This window comes from Chlamydotis macqueenii, chromosome 14, assembly GCF_036417535.1.
Source record: "Chlamydotis macqueenii isolate bChlMac1 chromosome 14, bChlMac1.mat, whole genome shotgun sequence".
In the NCBI taxonomy this organism is placed as follows: domain Eukaryota; kingdom Metazoa; phylum Chordata; class Aves; order Otidiformes; family Otididae; genus Chlamydotis; species Chlamydotis macqueenii.
In genome coordinates this window covers 9,151,757-9,171,662 of record NC_141569.1, presented here as the reverse complement: position 1 = coordinate 9,171,662, position 19,906 = coordinate 9,151,757, and the positions used below count along the sequence as shown (strand labels likewise).

At 61.1% G+C, this 19,906-nt stretch overlaps 1 protein-coding gene across 3 annotated transcripts; it reads left to right on the top strand.

Moving 5' to 3' along the window:
- The first annotated feature begins 748 nt into the window (after positions 1–748).
- Positions 749–19,068, top strand: ARHGEF37 (Rho guanine nucleotide exchange factor 37). 3 transcript variants are annotated; one of them, XR_015260144.1, is made up of 14 exons: positions 749–770; positions 4,485–4,702; positions 5,127–5,250; positions 5,668–5,815; positions 6,737–6,936; positions 7,475–7,605; positions 8,136–8,240; positions 10,041–10,151; positions 11,364–11,693; positions 12,626–12,754; positions 13,118–13,313; positions 13,752–13,924; positions 14,309–14,703; positions 18,740–19,068. XR_015260144.1 is itself a non-coding variant. In XM_086759171.1 (13 exons), the coding sequence occupies exons 2-13, from the start codon at positions 4,499–4,501 to the stop codon at positions 14,516–14,518; spliced, it is 2,061 nt and encodes a 686-aa protein (XP_086615297.1). In that variant the 5' UTR covers positions 749–770; positions 4,485–4,498; the 3' UTR covers positions 14,519–15,387. The 3 variants fall into 3 exon arrangements, 2 of the variants coding, with proteins under 2 accessions (XP_086615297.1, XP_086615299.1); XM_086759171.1 differs by lacking the exon at positions 18,740–19,068 and having other exon boundaries at positions 14,309–15,387; XM_086759173.1 differs by lacking the exons at positions 749–770; positions 5,127–5,250; positions 18,740–19,068 and having other exon boundaries at positions 4,587–4,702; positions 14,309–15,387.
- Positions 19,069–19,906: the final 838 nt, after the last annotated feature.

Below are 19,906 nucleotides of genomic sequence, written 5' to 3'. Positions count from 1 at the left end.
AAACAATTGTGCTGAACCAGCCAGTGCCTGTTTGCTTTTCCTTTGTAACTAGAGCCAGGCCAGGGCAGCCAGCCTGCTCTCACACCTCCCTGGGGAGCCCCAGGATGGTGACAGCGCTGTGACATGGCTCCCCATCCCTGTGCCACCTCGGTGAGCCAAGCAGAGCTGCAGCAGCCAGGGCAGGAAAGGAGAAGCATGTGGCTGGCAGCACGGTAGGAAAGAAACGGCTTGCACCAGGGGGAAGGAGGCGTCAGCCGCTCCCCGCAGGGTGCGATGGCAAGGCCATCCTGCAAGGAACTTGTCACAGCCAGGTTACCCAGCATTTAAAAACTGGACTGGAATGGAAAACACGTTCTAGGCAACGCCCATGGCATGAGCTGGCAGGGCGGAGCAGGTGGCCAGGGATGCCGTGCTGCTGTGCTGGCCCCAGCGGGGCGAGAATGCCATCCGAGGTGGGAACACTGCCGGGCTGGGACTCCCTCGGCAGCCGCGGGAGTGTGGCTCCTGCCCTGGCGTGATTGTCACAAGATGCTGATGGGAGCAAAGTGATGGTGATGTGCCTTAAGGGGTGATGGCTTCGTTGGATGGAAGAGTAAGAGCACCTGCCCAAGGACAGAGCTGGGGAACTCCTGACATCAGTGCAATGCCAGCCCAAAGACCACCCAGCCAGGTGTTTTGCTGCCTCAGAAAGCACCTGGGCGAGGACTGAGTCCCTGCTGCCACCTGCAAGGGAGGAAGGACAACATCTGTGTCCCCAGGGCCACAGCCAGGTAAAGCCCTCGCTGCCCAGCTGTATGCAGGTCACTCCTGTGGCCACATGTCTCTCCCTAAGCCTGTACGGCATGGGCCAGCCTGGAGACTGCTCTCACAGGGTGGCTTTACCCCAGCCACCCAGGGGATATTGCTGTGCCTTCGCTTCTCCCCCAAAGACCTGTCTGGGTGTTAGCGCTTCTGCGTCTTCCCATCCCTGGCTCCCCTTGCTGCGTTGCTGCTCTGCTTTACCATCCGCAACTGCTCCCACCCGCTGCAGCATCCCTCCCACACAGGAACAAGGGAGAGCGGTTGCATGCCCTTGGCTCAGGGCCCCTGGCACAGCCCCACAAGCTGTACCCAGCGTCTCCACGGGCAGGATGGGACGCAGGCAGGGAAGGCAGCAGGGCAGGCTGGCCTTCCTGGCACCAGCACTGGGTGGGAGCCAGTGGGGCAGATGCATGTGGGCCCCCATGCTGCCCTGCCCAGCTCACATCAGGCCCTGCACCTCAGCTAGTGGGGCTGGCTTGCACCCCTAGACATGGACCCAGAGGGAAGGGCTGCTCCAGAAGGCTTGTCCTGGCCCGTGGGGAGGTTTGGCTCTCGACACAGACACTGCCTTGTGACCTGCGTGAGTCACTAAAGTCTCAGAGTCCTTTCTAGGGTGACACTTTTTGGACACCACAAGTCAGCCTGGAAAAACCCAGGTGCCTGCGTCCCTTTCCTGTGGCCAGGCTGGGGATGAGCTCCCGGCTGCAGGAGCTGGCTGCAGATCGGCCTCTGTCTTCTCAATAGCTTGTTTATGAGGATGCAAACGCCTCACGAGCGAAAAAACTTCATGCCAAATAGCCACTAGCTCCCCATGGCCCAATCTGTGCAACCACTTCCTCGGTTATCTATTTTCGTTTCTGTTTGCTCCGAACCTTTTTCCGTGGCTGAGCAGCTGGGAAGTGACGGCAGAGCAGAAGAGCGTATTGGGGACATGCCTGCCCGTGGGATAACGCGGGGGGAAGCCTAGCCCCCAGCTAGCGCCGAGCGGGCAATACACTGGACCTGTAGCAAGGCGCTGGAAAGATGCTGCGTCGATTTACAGCAGCAGCCAGCCGGTGTGGCCCCCCTGCTCCCCAGCCGGAGCCTGATCACCTGGGCGCTTGGGACTGCCACGCTGCGTGGTTTGAGGATGGACAAGGGGAAAAGGGGGAGGGGGGGGCGGGGGTGCGGCTGCGATGCCGGGGGCTAACACAGCGCCTGGGGACCGGCTGCTTTTGCAGATCAGAGCCCCCTCCGTCCCGTTCGTCTTCACCGCCCCCGCCGCAGCAGCGGCTCCCGGGCGGGGGCGGCGAGGGCCCGGTGCCAGCCCGGTGCCCGCCCGCCCGCCTCCCCGCCACCGCCGGGCTTGCGCGGCCACCGCGTCGCTGCTCATCTGACCGGCCCGGCCCGCGGCCCCGCAACCCGGCCCTGCGGCGGCCGGGGCCGGGCTCGCCCGTCACCCCCGCGCCGTGGGCTCGGCCCCTCCTGCCCCGCACCGCCCCGCGGGTTGATCATTAACGCAGCGGGAGAGCGGCCCGCAGCCGGGCACGGCTCCCCGGAGCCTCCTCCGCAGGTAAGGGCCGGGGCAGCGGGGCCGGAGCAGCGTGGGGAGCGGGGCGGGGTGGGCGGGGGGCTGTCACGGCCGCGCACAATCTGTCCCTCGGGGCGCGGGGTGGGAGCTGTGGGCCCGCAGCCCGCATGGCCCCAGCGTGGGGGAGGCCCCGCGGCACCGCCTGTCCCCGAGTGCGGGGGGGTGGGGGGGACACACGCTGCCCGGTCCCCGCTTTCCGGGCGGGGATGCTCGCAGGCGGCGGTGAGGTGCGGAAGGCAGGGAGACGCCCGGGAGGAGAGCTGGGGAACGAAACCTGCTCCTGCGCTCCCCGGCTACTCCAGTGCTGCCAGAAACGCTGCTTTTTAGTTCTGCCCCATTCCCTTCTTCCTCCGGTGTTTCGGGGGGGGGGGGCAAGGGGAGGGAAAGAGGTTTCCCCAAGTTGGGGACAACCCCCAAAGCAGCTGCGCGCTCTGGGGATGCCAGCGCGGGGAGCAGTGACAGCCCAGCGCCTGCATGTCCCCGAGCTGCAGGGCATCTCTCCAGGGCACAGGGGCTGTCTCAGATCATGGCTTTCCACCTGCCCCCGCTGCAGCCCTTCCTCTGAGCAAGGATTTTGCTGTCACTCCCAGGCAGAGAACCCTGGGCTTGTCCAACAGTCCTTGATGGGCATCTTTCTGCCTGGACATCTCAGAAGCACCCAAAGGGACTCAGGAAAGTGTCTCCCCCTCCCTGTGTCACGTAGCAGGCACAGGCAGGGACAGCAGCAAAATGAGGGCAGGGGGCAGGCATGACAGCTGGCAGGGTAACGTGTCCCTGTAAGACAGGCGGAGGTCCCGTACCTTCTCACTGGCGTTTGCTTGCCGTCCCAAGCCCAGCTCTTCTCCAGCACAGCTGTGGGCATGTGCCAGAGGGGACATTGACCCTGCCCGGTGCTCACAGCTGCATCACCTGCTTTTTAGCTGGACCCTTTCCCATCGGAGGCTCGGGCTGTCCTGCCAGCCCCTCTCCCTGCTCCGACGGCTGCAGCTTCTGAAGCAGGCGCTCGGCCTGACGCAGCCCAGCTGACAGTCAGGCGCGGAGGTTGGCACTGGCTGAGCAGGCAGCAGAGAGCAGACGCAGAGCCACCCTCCCTGTGCCGCTGCTTGTGCCATCTCGCTTTTATCCTTCCAAGCCCCCTCTGCCCTGCCTTCGCTCTTCACCTCCTCCGCAGCCTCTGTGGGCAGGCTGCCTGGCAGCATCTCTCCCCCGGCTGGGGTCTGGATCCGGCCAAGCCGTGCGCTGCGCTGGTGTGGGCTGTATCCTGTCTCTCTCTCAAGACCTCTTGCCTGGGATTGAGCACTATCTGTGATGCTTTGGGAGCTGCTCCATCCTCGTTGGCACCAGTTAGAGCAGATGATGTTCCCTGTGAAGGAAACGACATGACTTGGCTCTAATTTTTCATACTCTCCACAGGCAGAGAGGAGAGGGGGGAATGGGCTGTGCTGGGCAGGGCACGGACATCACGCACTCGGGGCTGCCAGTGCCTCTGGCAGAGGCGCCTGTGGCTTCGCCCACTTCTCCCCCCATCCCTGTCACTTTTAGATCATCTCTCCCTGCCACAGAAATGTCTCTTGTTCAAGCGCTGCAAAAACACTCTTTGTACTTTGAATAGGACTCTTGAAGGCGAGGCAGCGTGCCAGGCGCCGCCAGCCAAGGCAGGCAGGGAACAGCTAGGGCTAGCCCTGGCAGCGGAGAGAAGGGGTAGAGGTGGCAAATCCTGTGCTGCCCTTAGGAATGAGTCCCTGCGCAGTGCCAGTGCTGGGTGGATGCTGCCGGGCCCCTGCCTGCAGCTGGGGCTCCCCTCACCTGCACCCTGGCCCTGCATGTGGTCACTGGAGTTTGGGCACGTGTGTGTGGCAAGTCCCTGCCTGCCACACGTGGGTGTTTGCCCTCCGCTGCCGGCCCGCTCCTGGCTTGCGGCGCCTTATGGTTTTATGGGATTGGAGTGTCATCCACATCTTTCTTGTAAACACAGATGGTTTGAGCGTCCCCAGGGATGTGCTGTGGGATGCCCCCAGCACCATGGAGGGAACACGGGCACTGAGCTGGGCTGGGCACCGGCACACTGCTCCCAGGGCTGCCCTTGCCACAGCCTGCCCATGATCCCTTGCAGAGCATCCCGCCGAGATGGCGAGTGCCCGTGGAGCAGAGCCCGATGCCGAAGACACAGCCGAGCCTGAAGAGGCCATCTACGAGGAGGTGATACCCTGCGAGAGGATGGAGCTGAGCCAGCGGCTGGCTGTGGAGGAGCTCATCACCACTGAGGCCAGCTACGTCCACAACATCCAGCTCTGCGTGTCAGACATCCGGGCACACCTACAGAAGAAGCAGGTGGGAGGGGGTACGTCCCCCCACCCAGGGGCTGGGGACTGTAGGGTAAATCTGTCAAGAGCTGTGGGATGCCCAGACCACCGCAGGGAGGTCATCACATGCTCACCTTCCACCTTCCTGGGCTCTCCTCAATCAGCTGAGGTCCTGGGTTGGATGGACATTGGGTCTGACCCAGTACAGCCATCCTGTGGCTTTAACCCTGCATCTGTAACATGAAAAGGCCCCAGTGCCCCACTCAGGAGCGCAGCCATGTCTCAGCATCCTCAGTGCCTCCTGAAACAGAGCATTGCTCCAGCTCTTCAGGTGTCATGTGGGGCAGCTGGAAGGCCATGTGTGTTCAGGAGGGCATGAATGCCTCCAGAACACAGGGTCTACCGCTGCCTGATGTACCTGGCTTACCCTGGGGCATCGTTGTTCCCTTCAGCTGCCTGATCTTGACCTGGAAGGACTCTTCTCTAACACTGACGACATCCTCCATGTCTCCAGACGGTTCCTGAAAGGTCTTGAGGCCACAGCCACCCAGGAGCACGAGCAGCTGCTCTGCATCTGTAAGTGGTGCATCACCAAGAGCCGACTCGCGCCCACTTGCGCCTTTGGTGGCGCTGGCAGTGCCACTGCCCGGTGCTGTGCCCGTATGCAGCCCCCAGCCCACCCACTTCAACCCCTCCTGTGTCTCCCTTGGCTCCAGGAAGCGCTGCTGCCTGCACACCGCTGTCCACGGGCGGCCACCCATGCTTACCCCACAGGGCCGGGGCAGGCCTGCCCAGCCTGCAGAAAGCGATGGCGGGGGGCAGCATCAGGCCCAGCTTAGCAGAGGTGCCCAGGGATGCAGAGCACTGCCCCAGCACTTTTGACTGGCACTGGTCTGCTGTCTTCGCCCTTCCAACATGCTGGGGAGAAACCTCCGCCTTTCTCTGAGGCCGTAGGAAAGGACCGTCCCTTCCAGCCTTGCTCTCCTTCCCCAGGCACCCTGTTCCAGGAGTTCAAGGAAGAGATGGAGACCGTCTACAAGATCTACTGTGCCAGCTACGAGCATGCCCTCCTGCTGGTGGAGAGCTACCGCAAGGACCCCAGGCTGCAGGAGGAGATCCTGGAGACCCTGGCTGCAACAGTGTAGGTACCTGCTGCTGAGGCCACCGCCTCCCTCTCCATGTTTTACCTACTGGCCTTGCCCTTCTCTCAGGACAAACTGCCTATGTGGGTACGTGCCACCAGGCTGAGTGTAATATGGCCACCACCTTTGTGGCATTGCCTGGTGCAGTCCCTGGCAGCCTGTCCTGCACCCTCGGGGCCACGTGCCACAGGCTGCTGGTTTTTATAGTGGACTCCAGAGCAAGGGATGGGGTGACCTCTACAGGTCCTGCCTCCTCCACACCCTCACATCACCTCACAAGCCAAAGAGGCTGCGTCTCTGTGCCCAAAGAGGGCACGCGTCGCACAGCTTGAGCAGAGAGATGGGCTGCTCTGGGGGATCCTGCTGGACCCCTCCTGCACTGTCAGGGGGGTCACAAACACTATCAGAACCAGGGGAAGCAGGAGTGGCAGCAGAAGAGCTGCTGGGACTCTCTGCTCCCTGTTTCTGGGCACAGGACTCCCTGATGAGCGATGCCTCATGTGCGGGCAGAAAGGGAGTCCTGCCTGCAGCCTGCCTGCGTTTTGCCCGCACCCTCCCTCCCCACTGCTCCCGGAGTGAGCGCCGATCCCGTGCCTCCTAGCTAGACAAGCGCAGCACTGTTCAGGGAGGCAGGGCGCCCGCCCGGGGCTGGCACTGCCTTCGGGGGTGGCGGGGACGGCATCCCCATGCCAGTGCTCCCAGTGGGGTGGCCCTGCAGCTGGCAGGGACCAGGGGTTCACAGCCAGAAACCCCCCCCAGATGCTGGACACAGCTCACCTTAGGGTCCAAAGCAGTAAAGCTTCCTCTCAGCTGGAGAGGCGCCGCTTTCTCCCCAAAATGCTCAAAGAGGAGCTGGAAGAAGCGGTAGGGCAGTGGGCCAGTCCTCCACACCAACCCTGAGCGATTCCTCTCTTCATCAGACCTCACACGGGTGCGTCAGACCTCAGCTTCTTCCTGGTGATGCCAGTGCAGAGGGTCACCAAATACCCGCTGCTGCTCGGGAAGATCCTGGAGAACACCCCCACCAGTGCCAGCGCCTACCCGGCCCTGCAGGCAGCCGTCCGCGCCATGGCCCAGGTCAATGCCAACATCAATGAGTACAAACGGCGCAGAGAAGTAGGTGAGCGGGCAGCGGACACGGCACCTGGGAAGCCCCATCCCCACCCCAGTCATCTCCCCGTGGTGTTGCACTAATTTCCACCCAAGTCTGTTCAAAGCTCTCCTGCCCTCCACCCACCATGCCTGGTGGAGCTGCAGACTCGTGCGGGCGGCTCCTGGCACTGCTCCTGTCCTGCAAATGCCACTCTGGGCAAGACCTGAAGGCTGCAGGAGCAGGGTGGCATGGTGGGGGCTGAGCACAAAACCAGTCTGTCTGCATTCCTGGGGGGGGGGGGAGCGGGGGGCGAATCGGGAGGAACAGTCCTGCCCTTGGGATAGGAGAAGTCAGGCTCCTCGCAAACGGGAGCTTGCTCTTTTTGGTTTTCATTGTACTTTCCCTGGGGCTGCCCTTCTTTGATGTGGGTTGTGTTTATCCTGTTGATCACGACTTGCAAGCTGCAGGCCTGGCGTTGCCCGCGCAGGCTGCTGAGGACGCTGCCCTGAAGTTTCCTATCTTGATCTTCTTTTCCTCCCACCTCGCATGCCCGCACCGGAGGCAGCGACCAAATACAACAAGGCCGAGCACCTGACGCTGCGGGACCGCTTGGCACGCCTCAACACGCACTCCATCGCCAAGAAGACCACGCGGCTGAGCCGGCTCTTCATGCACGAGGCCGGCATCGTGGCCAAGGTGGGCAGCCCGCACCCCACCGCCTCTCCTCGGGTGGTTTCTGGGGCTTTCCGCTGCCTCCCGAGATGCTTCGCCAGCGGGACAAGGAGAGCAGAGAACGAGATGCGGTGGCCGATGCTGACACCCAGTGGCCCGTGCTGTCATTGGAGCCACAGTCCCATTTTTGAGCAGCTTGCCATCCCAAGGACCAGCGGGATAGATAGGAGGGATGCAGGCACGCACCTCGCTCCCTGCCTCGGAGCGGTGCAGGGGAGCGCTTTGGCCCCCAAAGGACCCACAGGATCCTCAGGCACCCCAGCAAAAGGAAAGGCACCCTGGTGTTCCCCAGCACCACAACCACACCGAAAGCCCTGTTACGTGCATCCCAAGCACCCTAGATCTTGGCCCTTTTCAGATTCCTGGAGCCTATCAGGGCCCACCCCCCCATGCCTGGCTGCTTTTTAGGTTAGCACCTAGTGAGGGGCGTCAGCCCTGCCAGAGGCATTGCCTGGCCTGCCCGTGCTGGGGATAAACTGCCCCTTACCTTGCAGATGGAGGACAAGGAGTACGACGACCTGGAGGAGAAGTTTCAGTGTGTGGCATCCAGCGTGACTGCGCTGAAGGAGAACGTGGCATCCTACCTGGGCCATTTAGAGGTAAATTCCCAATGACTTGCAGGGGGTTGACCCCATCCAGACCTCAGGAGCTGTTTTTTGGGGGTTGCAGAATACTTTCAAGCCCTGTGGAAACCAGTGTCAGTTGGGGATGTTCAGTGACGTGCTTCTCGCAGCTAAACATGTCACGCTGGGGGCCTGCACAACATCTAAGAATTGCTCAGGCCCAGCAGAGCTGAAAACAAAGTCAGGGCTTTGTTGACACGGTTTGAGCTGGCTGTCATTTGAGAATAATTGCTCCTTAAACTGATCATTATTTCAAAGCATTAAAGAGCTGAGAGGACAAAGTGTTGTTCAGCCTGGGAATTCTTGCATAAGAGGTAGAAGCATTCCCAAATCAGGAAAACAACAAACTGCCCTTCTGAGATGACCCAGCTGAGTAGCTGCTGTGATTTTCTCATGGAAATCCCTTGGGGCATCTGAGGGAAATGAAAGTATGAGCAATGGCAAAACTTGAAATCCCCAGATGCTGTGTTATCAGTAAAGTCTCAGGAAACAGCAGAGCATTCAGAAAGCAGCAATTCAAGGGCTGGAAAGACCTTGTCATGAAAATGTTGACGACAAGGGCTCCCCATACAGAACTGGGAAGGAGGAGAAGGGGACAGAAAGACTCCATGTAGTCCAAGGAGTGGGTGAAATAGTATTAGAACAGAAGACATGAGAATGGCAATCTGTATGCCAGTGAGATGTGGCACCAGCTAGGGGGACAGAGTATGACCGTTCCTTGGGACACTGAGTGCTCCTGGGGTCTTGCCTGGCACTTCCCCATGATGAGCTGCATCTCTGTAAGCCAGGTTCTTGGCTTCAGCTAGGACATCAGGTGTCTGCACATACACTGGGTAGCCTAAACAATCTGTCGTTAGGAGTCATGCTCGGGCTTGGTTGCAGCTTCAGAGGAGCTGCTGGTGGAGAAAGGTGGGTCTGCATGCATGCCCCATCTCTCTCCTGAAAGCTCCCCAAGGACATCCTGAGGAGCTGGTGAAGAAGCCTTCTCCTAGGGCACAGACAGCCTGGCCCCTCTGTGCTGGCTGGCAGTTCCCTCTTACGCATCCGTCTGTACCAGTGCCCCCACCACAACGGGAAGTGAGTCTTGGTGCGTACAAGACCATCACAGCCACCTCTGCTTGTGGAAGAGCTCGTAGAGGGTTTAGGAAAAGCACACAAGTCTTGGAGCTGCTGCCTTCTGCTCAAAGGGTCAATCACTTTCCCCTTTTATACTTCTGTCTCCAGTCCCTCCTGTGGCAAGGACTGCAAAGGAAGGACCTCCTAAATGTGACCACAGGCAAAAAAATCCCCAGGATTTAACAGAGATCAGGACACTCTAAGAGAGGCCTGTGGCAGCCATGGTTGATGAGAATCAACCGGAAACTGCTCCTGCTGCTCCAGGATTGACTGCAGGAGCAGTGCTCCGAGGGGCAGCAAAGCCAAGCTCAGGAGGAGGAGGCCAGGCTTCTCTTGGCACTAGCAGCAGGCTGGGGCTCTGGGAGCTCACTGCTCCCTTCTCTGGGTCTAGAGATTGTGGGTCCAAATCTGTCTCCAGGCAGGAAAGAGGCTGCTGCCCACAGAGTTAACATTGGAGCAAAGCCTCTCAAAGGGGAGAGGTTGGTTAACACCTATGTGAGCTCCCTGGCTTGCAGACAAGAGTAGCCCATAGCATCAGTCCCACAGAGCAGCCAGCTGGGACATTGGCACATCTTTGGGGACATAGAGATAGGTTACAGATGGGTTAGCTAGCATTGGGCAGCTTCTGCAGGTCAGATCTGATGGCTTTCTCTCTTTCAGGCGTTCCTGTTGCCTACCCCACACAAGCGTGAGCTGCAGATCGACAAGGGACCTGCCCAGCAATACCATCATTTTGCAGAATACCTCCATGGCTCCATTTTCCCAGAGTTTGTGAGTACTCCTTCCCTGTAGATCTCCTTCAGGGTCACGGCCAAGCATTTCTCTCACACCGTCTGCCAGGGCAGCCAAGAGTCAAGGCGGACTCTGGAGCAGGCAGAGCCCTCACCAACAGGCACACTCCCCTGGGGTCAAAACGCGAAGGGGCAGGTAACAGGCTCCATCAGCATTCCCAGACACGTGAAGTAAAGAACCAGCTCCAGGGTCCATCCAGGAAACAAGAGACAGGGCCAGAGACAAGGCTACAACACCGCTCTGAAGTCCATCCAGGGGTGGAGACAAGCTGCAGTGTCCATCTGAGAGGTCCATCCAGGAGCTGAGCTACCTACAGCAAAGGCCCAAGGTCTACCCAGAAGACAGAGGCAGAAACCAGCTCACCTACAGCAATGCTTAAGTAGCAGCTGAAGGCCCTGAAGAGGGCTGTGGGCAGGAGTGTGGGTGGAGGCCCCAGGTGAGGCTGCTCTGGGCCATTAGAGACTGTTTGTACCTTCAAGGCCCTGACAAGCTCATGGCCAGCCGTGCAGGCAGGGCTGCAGCGGAGCACAGGATGGTGGCAAACCAGGCATACTGTTTATTTGGTTCACACAGGGTGTTTGCTGCCAAACCTCAGTCCAACCTACCCACACCTTGTCAGCATCCACGCTCACCTTTGGGAGCCCAGGAGCCCCCCATCTGTCTCCTTCCACCACTTTTGCCTGGTTCTCCAGGACTCCCTCTTGAGTGGTGGTTGCCACCGTGAATGTGGTCAGGGAGGTTTTCCGAGCAGTGAGGAGCATGGCAGGGCAGCCTGAACCCCGCATCTGGATGCCGACGTCCCCTGGGAGCACCAGCCCAATGAGGGAGGGGAGCTACACGGGATAACCAGACAGACCCTAGGTCTCTGTCAAACCAGGACCCTATGACCTACATGGGTCAGTCACTGCCGCACCCCTGTGGCCCAGGGGACCTTGTGCGTGAGTCCTACCTGATCATTTGCATGGAGCACGAGTTTTGAATCGTGGCATGCATAACTGCTCTCTGCCACGGGTTTGCTATGGTTGGCATCATGTGTGCCTTCAGGGAAGGATGCCTCAGATGCTCCCCATTCCACACAAGCCCTTCAACAGATCCCTGAGCGTTTTCTCCTGTGTAAGACAGTGCCCCTTGCAGACAACCAGGCCTGTCGGGGGGTGCTCACGTGGAGACTTGGGTTCTCTCACCCCACAGAAGCAACGGCTGGACAGGCTGGTCTGCCAGCCCCTCTGCAACCTCTCAGACATGTTGGTGGGGCCACAGCAGCTGGTCAAGAAGCGCCTGGACAAGCTCTTGGACTACGAGGAGATCCAGGAGCGGAAGAGCGAGATGGGCAGTGTGACGTATGACGAGGAGGCAGCCATGAACACCTACCTCGCCATCAATGCCCTGCTCGTGGCTGAGCTCCCACGGTTCAACCAGGCGGCTCTGCAGCTCCTGGGGCAGATACTGTGCTCCTTCAGTGCCCTGCAACGGGACTTGGCTGCCCAGGTGCTGCACCAGGCAGAAAAGGAGCTAGAGCAGGTGAGAGTGACCCCTCGGCGTGTGTGCCCAAACCAGCGCATGCTGAGCCAGACCTGCCTTCTTCAGGCTTGGGACATCACTCAGACGTCAGGGCACTGAAGGTTTGCTGTAGCCCATCCTTGCAGACGCACAGCTCCCTGACTAGCATTCCTAAGTGATCTCTCCTCCCCTTTGGCTGGGGAAAGCCAAATTTTGTTGTCTTCACTGCCAGGAACTGTCCTGCTCTCTCTTTGAGGACACCACTGATAATTTATTGATGTGCTGCTTGAGAGATCAGTGTTGGTTCTGAGCTGCTGAGGGCTCTGTGCTGGGAAGGCAAGGAGGAGAAAGATAACTCCTGGCTTGAGGAACAAGCATCCCCCAACCCCTATCCCCTGGGAGACATCTCCCAGGACTCCTCACTACACAGTCTCTGGGCCTGACATTTGCAAATACGGTGGGTCAGGCCAGTTCACAGCCCTGGGGTAGAGCGTGGCCCTGGCCTGACCCATGAGAAGAAGATGCAGCTACATGGAGGTATCCCCCCACAGACAGCTTGTACGTACCTTGTCATGAGGGTACGTACAAGGATTCCCCTTGCTCAGTCTGGGATACTTACGCTGCAGACATCTACCCCAGAGCTCCATCCACCTGTCTCCCTCTTTAGTCAGGTGGGATGGGCTTGGGGCAGGACAGCAGGAGCCAGGGACTGCTCTGGTGTGAGCAAGAGCCCCATGTGTGATGCCCCTGCCCAGGGCAGGTGGCTGAAAGCCAGAGAGCAGCAGCTCCCCTTGCCAAAGGGAACCACATCCTGGATGCAGGGTGCATCTTTAGTGACAAGGCCTGCTCGCTTGCTTTCTCACCTCTTTTCTTCCTGCTCCTTTTCTTCTGACCCTACCCAGAGCTCTTCCCCTCCCCTGGGCCCTCTCTGATTTCAGGGTCTATCTTCACAGATGCCCCATGGCCACATGCCTCTGCCCAGTTTCTGGAAGATGGTGGAGGACACCTTGCAGCAGTCTGGCGCTCAGCTCCGTGCCTTCTGCCAGACGTTTGAGACAGTCACACCGAGCCCTGTGACACAGGTAGGAGCTGGGTGTCTCAGGCCAGCTGGATGAAGAGACAGGACTGTGGCTTCCCAGTGCAGAACATCTCCTTGTGGGGGAGGTTGGCTCGGGAAGTGGTGGGAGGGGTTGCCACAGCCACAGTATTTCCCGCAAGCCCCCGAGAGCAGCTGGCTGGGAATAACCAGGGATGAAACAGTCTCAGGTCTTCCAGTTCTGGACACTCATTCCCAAACCATGAGGTACAGCAGATAGTGTGAAGGAGTTTCTCCTCTAACCTCTCATTGGGATGTGACCCTGCGGGAAGGAGAGCACATGTATGTGGAGGGCCTCGGCCTCCTGCATGTCTCATCAGGGGCTCCTGTGTCTCTTGCTCCCCACCAGCCCCTGAACCCTGCCGAGGAGCGGAAGGTCCTTTCCCTTGTGAGCAAGCATGGTCCAGACAAACTTTACCAAGTGACGAGCAACATCAGTGGCAGCAAAGACTTGGACCTGACCTTGCAGAGGGGACAAATTGTAGCTCTGCTGCAAAGCGCGGACACTAAGGGGAACATGAGCAGATGGCTGGTGGATGCTGGAGGTACTGTGAGCGCTACAGGGAGCCTCTCCCCACCTTGGCACCAGGGTCAGAAACCAAATCCGGACCGCTTCCTCATCCTGGATGAAACAGGGGCCATGGCCTCCCGGGTCCTCCCTGCCAGGGTTTGCTCAGCCCAAACCCACCTCAGCTTTGCCAGCTGCACCCGCAGCCGGTAGCTGTGAAGTTCAGGTTCGCCCATGAGGGAGCGCTGGTGGCTCATCATGGCTGGGGAAGGAGACTCCCATACACTCAGAAACTTCTTCAAATCTCTTTTTGGGGGAGGTTTGCTGCTGGATGTCCCCTAGCAATGGACTAGTTTGGACAGGGCTGCTGTGCCATGCCAGGCAACAGCCACGTTGTCATTCCTCTCTCCTCCAAGCAGTCCTACATGTGCCAGGCAGCCAGGCCCCATGACCTGTGTGTGTCCCTGTCCTCCAGGTCCCCGAGGGTTTGTGCCTGCTGGAAAACTCCAGCCCTATTGCCCAGTACAAAGCCAGCAGCCCGGGATGCAGATGCCAGCCCCGGAGAGCAGCACAGAGAGGAGGCGGCATTCGTATGTGTCACCTGAAGCTCCCAGGCTCCCGGTGGCCACCTTCACCCCAGCTTTCCAGGTGAGAGTGGGGGACCCCCCCATTCCTAGCAACTTTTCCAGCTCCATGCTGGTCCCTGTGTGTGCAGCGTGTGGGTGGGAAGGTGGACCTGCTCTTCCCGCACACACGTGGTCATACGTGTGCAGCCATGTGCCTAGTGGGGGAGGGTCCCAGCGCCTGGCCGAGTGCCCCGCGAGGCTGGTGTCTGCCTTAGTGGGACAGGGGGTGGGCAGAGCAAGAGAACAGTGCTCAGTGGGGTCCTCAATGTCAATGGCAGTACTGCACTGCCCTCTTTGAAACGACCTCCGCGTCCCCTCTAGGTCCTGTTCTGCCATGCATGTCCTTTCCCCCTTTGACTCTCGCATCCAGCAAGGGCTTCCTCCCTCCTTCCCCTGCCTTTTGCAGGTGGTTGCCAGCTTCTCCTTCGCAGCCAGGAGTCCGCAGGAGGTGAGCCTCCAGGCAGGGCAGCCCGTGGTGGTGCTGGAGCCGCACGACAAGAAGGGAAGCAAGGAGTGGAGCCTGGTGGAGGTGAACGGCCAGAGGGGCTACGTGCCCTCCAGCTACCTGATGACCGTCCCCGTGCAGGAGCCCACGGGCTGGAGCTTGCCTGTGTGAGCCCAGCCAGCCCAACACCCAAAAGCGCAGGCTTGGTTGGATGAGAGCCGTCTGCCTGGCACCCGAGGACTCGTCGCAGGAGATGCTGGAGGAGGATGGCCCCGGGGCGAGCAGGCGATGGGAAGCAGCAGGCAGAATACGGACATGGGTGCGAGGGATGGCGGTTGAGAAGCACTTTCTGATGGGTAGGTGTGTGGTGCCATGTCCCGTACTGGTTTGCGCAAACGAAAGGAGCATGAGGGAGCAAGGGCAGGTGGCTGCAGTGTTCCAGGGATTTGCTGAAATCCCTGTCAGTGACAAGGGTGTCCCTCGGGGTGGCGAGACAGCACTGCCCCTAGGTAGATCAGGATAGAGCTGAAAAGGGTGCAGTGCTGCAGAGGGGAGCTTCAGCCTGGCACAGAGTATCTGGGGCTCTTGGGGGGCTCTTGGAGCAGCACCTGTAGACACCCCTCTGTTCTCAAGGCACATGCTGGGGTGAGTGCAGAGACCAAGGAGGAGCAGCCCTGGGGACACATCTCCTCGCTCCTCACTGGGGCATCACATCTCCCTGGGTGCCCACCCTGACGTGCTGTCACGGTCCCTTTGGCAGCACAGCCCTCACGTCCTGCTAAAGGGCACGGCAACACCGCCCTGCGCCCAGCTGCACCATCAGCGATAGGAGAGTGCTGGGCTGAGTGCCATGGCCAGCGTCCTCCCCAGCCCACCTGACCACCGAGCACCGCTCCTGGCCTCAGTTTCCCCCCGTGCAGCGGGGCTGATGCTGCTGACCCCTTTGAGAGGCGCTCTGAGCTGTGATGAGAAGCGCTCTGTACACCACTAATGCTATTTCGTGTGACTGATACGCTGACATTATAATATATTGTGCTGTCTCTCTGCCCTTTCTGCGCTGATGGGCTTGGCCCCCACATGTGGGTCATGCCGTGCGTGCACTGGGAGCACTGGTTTCGGGGCACTGGCAGGCTGTGGAGGGGGTTCGCTGCTGCGGTGGAGCGTGCGTGTCCTTGGCCAGCATGGGGACAGCCAGAGGTGGCTGTGCCGGGACAGCAGCTGAAGGTGGGCTGTGCGCTGCTTCCGTTCCAACCGGTGCTGCTCAGGCTGGGGACAGAGAGCTCCTGGGGCTCTTGGGACACCCCATCCCCCTTGCCAACCCTGACGAATCTCCAGCAGTTTGACACATATGTGCTCTCTAGCACCACAGGCCCAGTGGAGAGGTTTTTGGGAGAACCAACCTGTGTTGGTCAGTCGCTCCCTGACCTAAGGCTCAGCCTGGGGATGGAGACAGCACTCCCTCCCACTGCTGCCTGAGGCATCACAGCTCCATGCCTCAGTTTCCCCACGGCCTGATGCTGTGCTGTTACGTGATGCTGATGGGGCTTGGGTCAGGGAGCCATGCCCAGGGCAGCACTGACACGGTGTCAAAGGGAAATTTGGGAGCTCCCGACCGCAGCCCTCAGGGCCTGGCACTGCACTCCCTCCACAGGAGAGCTCAGCCCGTGGTGCCACGCTGCCCACCCCTCGCCCGCTGTGGGCAGTGGAGCGTGGAGGCACCCGCCGGTGCAGCAGCCTGGCATCATCTGGGCTGCCCTGGGCACCTGCTGCTTCCTGCATCAAAGGTGCGACGACACGGCTGGCAAGTGCTGGCATGCCGGCTCCTGCCCAGCAGCGAGGCAGCACACTCGGCCGCCCACGGGCTCCCCGCAGGATGTGTTTTGGCAGCACGGTGGCTGGGTGCGCAGCGGGGCAGGGGTGGCATGGCCTCACTCCAGCTCGCACCATGTGTGGAGGGACGGGGTGGGCACCAGGCAGGTGGGGACAGGCCCCCGATGCTGCTGTGCTTGCACTGTCCACTCCACACGTGGGTCCAGGTGCCTGGTTTGGGGCAGAGCCACCTGTGGGGCTCACCCTCCTTTGTACCTGCAAGGTCCTGGGGGAGGCTGGGGGCTTGCTACCTCCACCGAAGTGCTGTTGAAAGCCCCGAGCAAATGCTCACCCACGTGAAGCCTGGGGAGGGACAGCAGCGCTGGAGATGGGGTCATTGCCTGGGGATGCTCCCAGCCCGAGGAAAGGCTGATGGGCTCGGTGGGACAGGGACAGCGGCAGGTGGGGGGGGGCTGTGTTTCTGAGGCTCACCCACCCAGCCCCAGCCTGTAACTCCAGCTCGCCACTGATGGCTCCTCTGGATTTTTCCGTTCCTAATCAAATCACACCAGGTTGGATTTCCCTCCCAAGCTGCCTTCCTGCCAGCTCAGCGAGGCGCAATCAGCCCTGCGCCAGCGCAGGTGATGGCAGGAGCCAGCGGCTCTGGCAGGTCCTGCTCCTCAGCCCGTGGGTGCCCGGGATCCTTCGGAGGGTGGAAGGTGACAGTGGGACAAGGCGTGTGGAGAAACTGCTGCCACCTGTGCCCTGATCTGCCCGCTGGAAGGAGACCTGGGGTGGGCAGGAGCTGATAGGCAGCTTATAAAACCGGCTGGACTTTCTCTGTCCCGCTCATGCTCTGAAAAAACAGCTCCCCTTTGCCTCCCTCCAGCCATGGCTGGTGCTGCCTGTGTCCCGGTGCTGGACCGAGGGAGCTCTGTGCCCTGCCTGCAGCCGGCGCAGGAGGTGCAGGCTGGTTCGAGGTTTCCTGGACCCCAGCTGCCTCTCCTGGGCCCCTGCTCTACCCATCCGCCCTCCATCTACCAGCGCTTGCCAGGGCTAACAGGCATGAAAGGCAAGGTGGGAACAGCCTGTGTGCGTCCCAGCAGATGTACCTGAGCCACACACCAGTGCTGTGCAGGAGGTGGCAGCACTGGGGACACACTTCTTGTGTCAGGCACCGGCTGCCTGTCCCCTGCTAGATAATGTGGTTGTGCTCCAAGCTGGGCGCAGCCAAGGCACCGAGAGGCTTCTTCATACGGCACCGAGCCAGCCGGTACCAGCTTCCTGACCAGCGGCAGTGGCACCGGTGCCCTGCCTACCCGAGGTCCTGGTGATGGCTGGAGCGTGCTGTGGACGTCCCTGCTAGGAAGAAGGGAATTAGCTTGTGTGGCTCCTTTCGTTTCTGGACCCGAAGGGGTGAGCTGGGCTCTGCAATGCCCACCAGTCCTGCTCCCAACCTCGATGGCCGCGGGACCCTCCCAATGGGATCTGACCCCAGGACGTGCCCCAGTGCTTGGCTGCAGGATGCAGGGCATCGACATCCCTCCCTTCTCCCATGATTTCACCCAAACTCATTGCACCCACTGCTGCCCTGAGCCTGGAAATGCTCCCTTGAAGTCACCGAAGGGTATGAGGCTCTTCCAGCCTAGACAGGAGGGGGAATAAAGGGCACCGGCGTGCCTTTTAATAGCCTGTCGAGGACAGGCTCTCCCGGGAGGAATGCTCTGGCCGCCCCGCTGGAATATGCTCCTGGCTGGGGGTGCGGGGGGGACAGCTGGGCAGGGACGGCTCCTCACCAGGAGATCAGGTCAAGGTCAGGCGTTGCCCTGGCTGGGCGCCGCTCTGCCGTGGCTCAGCACCGCAGGCGCAGGGCTGCGCTAGGTGGAGGGAAACGAATGCCAGGCCAGGGTCTTGCCATGCCCGGGGCTGGTCTGCAAGGTGGCAGTGGAGCGAGAAGGGCATTGCTGCCTGCAACCTGGCCGCTGACCTGCGCAGGGTTTGGCACCGGCGCAGCCTGGCTGCCGGAGCAGCCTGCCAGGCACCTCGGCTTGTCCAGGGGCGGCTGCTGCACTCCTGTCCGGCCTGATTCATATCCTGGACGTGCAGGCATTTGGATAGCGTCCACCCGTGGGGTGTGACAGCACACAGCCCCAGGGTGCTGGGCACTGGTCCGGCTGTGTGCAGGAGAGTGGGAGGGTGGGCGCTCCGTCTCTGCTCTCCCCTGCCTTGCGGTGCACGCCTGTCCCCAGGGACATGCAAGTGGCCGCAAAACCGCAAAGCCCATCTCCAGACAGAGACGCTTGGATGGCAGGGAGGATGGCTGCATGCCTGGATGTGTCCACTGGCTCTGCTGGGGCACCCAGGCAGCAGGGAGGCGTGAGAGCAAAGCAGCCATTAGAGAAACCCCAAGCCTGGGCTCCCAAACCCAAACCTGTCCCCTCACTGCAGGGTGCCAGAAGGGGAGTAGGGCTGTGACAGGGCTGCAGAGCGCAGGGGAGGAGGGGAGCAGGAGAACCCAGCAGGAGCAGGGCGGCTGCCCCAGGCTGAAGGGCACTGCCAGCCTGAGTGGAGCTGCGTTTGCAGGCACGGTGCTCGAGTTCGCTGCGGCTGCCAGGCTGAGCTGGCTCTGAGCAGAGCCAGCCTGCGGCTGCGCGCTCCCCAGGCACCCACGCGTATGTGGGAGCAAGGTGGCCCACGTAAAGCAGCCCACAGCCCCGGCACCCTGGTCCCTGGCAGCCTGCGCTGGCCCTGCTCGCTGTACCACCAGCCCAGGTCGGCACGGTACTGCGTGGCCCTATGGAGCAGGGCTGCAAGACAGGAGCGGAGGCGTGAGCAGCAGCGCTCACTCCAGGCCTGCGCAGCCGACACCTGAATTGTCTAATAAAGTGTGAAATTGCTTTCATGCTCTGCTACCTTTGCTGAGACGGACCGTCATTACGGCCCCCCCTTCCCAGCCAGCGGCTGCCTGCTGCCAAGGTCCCAGCTGTCGCAGTGCTGCCAGATGTGCCCCTGGCTGGAGCTGTGCCTGGCGTGGCCCCACAGAACGGCTACGCCGGGGGCTGCCGGGTGGCACCTGCCGTCCTGGGGATGAGCACCCCTCCCCTCCTCCTCAGTGCCCACCCCATGTAAAAGCATGAGCTGCTGGGGGTGCATCACCCCAGCTGCGGGTGAATCTCTGCCATGGGGCTGGGGGCTGCAGAGCCTCTTCCTTCCCCTCCATCTGATGGCCTGGGGGCGCGGGGTCAGCTCAGGACAGAGCCCTGCCCTGGGGCTGTGCTGCTGCCAAAGCCCTGCCTTTTCCCAGGAAGGGCTGGCAGGGAGTGGGCCCATCAGATACAGCCCGCAAGGAGATAGGGCTCCCTCCGGCTGCCCCGGCGCTGCCAGGAGCCGCCTCGGACCCTCGCTCGGGCAGTGGAGGGCTCCCACTGCGGCAGGGACAGAGGGGCAGCCCGGCCCCCCCTCGCCGGTGAGTGACTAATTGCTTCTGAGCCACCTGGATGTGCACAGAAAGCATTCTCCAGCCTTAATAACGATAATCAATCATCCTGCTCCAGGAAGGGCTTGTGGAAGGCTTTCCAGGGCTGGGCAGCTGGTGGGGCTGGCGAGGGGACTATGGTGCCAGCGTCGGGGCTCCCCTCGAGGGGACACGGCAGTCTCTGCTCCGGTGGTGGCTGTCCTCCTGTGCAGCCCGATCGGAGGGCAATCCGTGCCCAGGTACGCCCTGCGATGGGAAGTGCCACTCCGCGATGC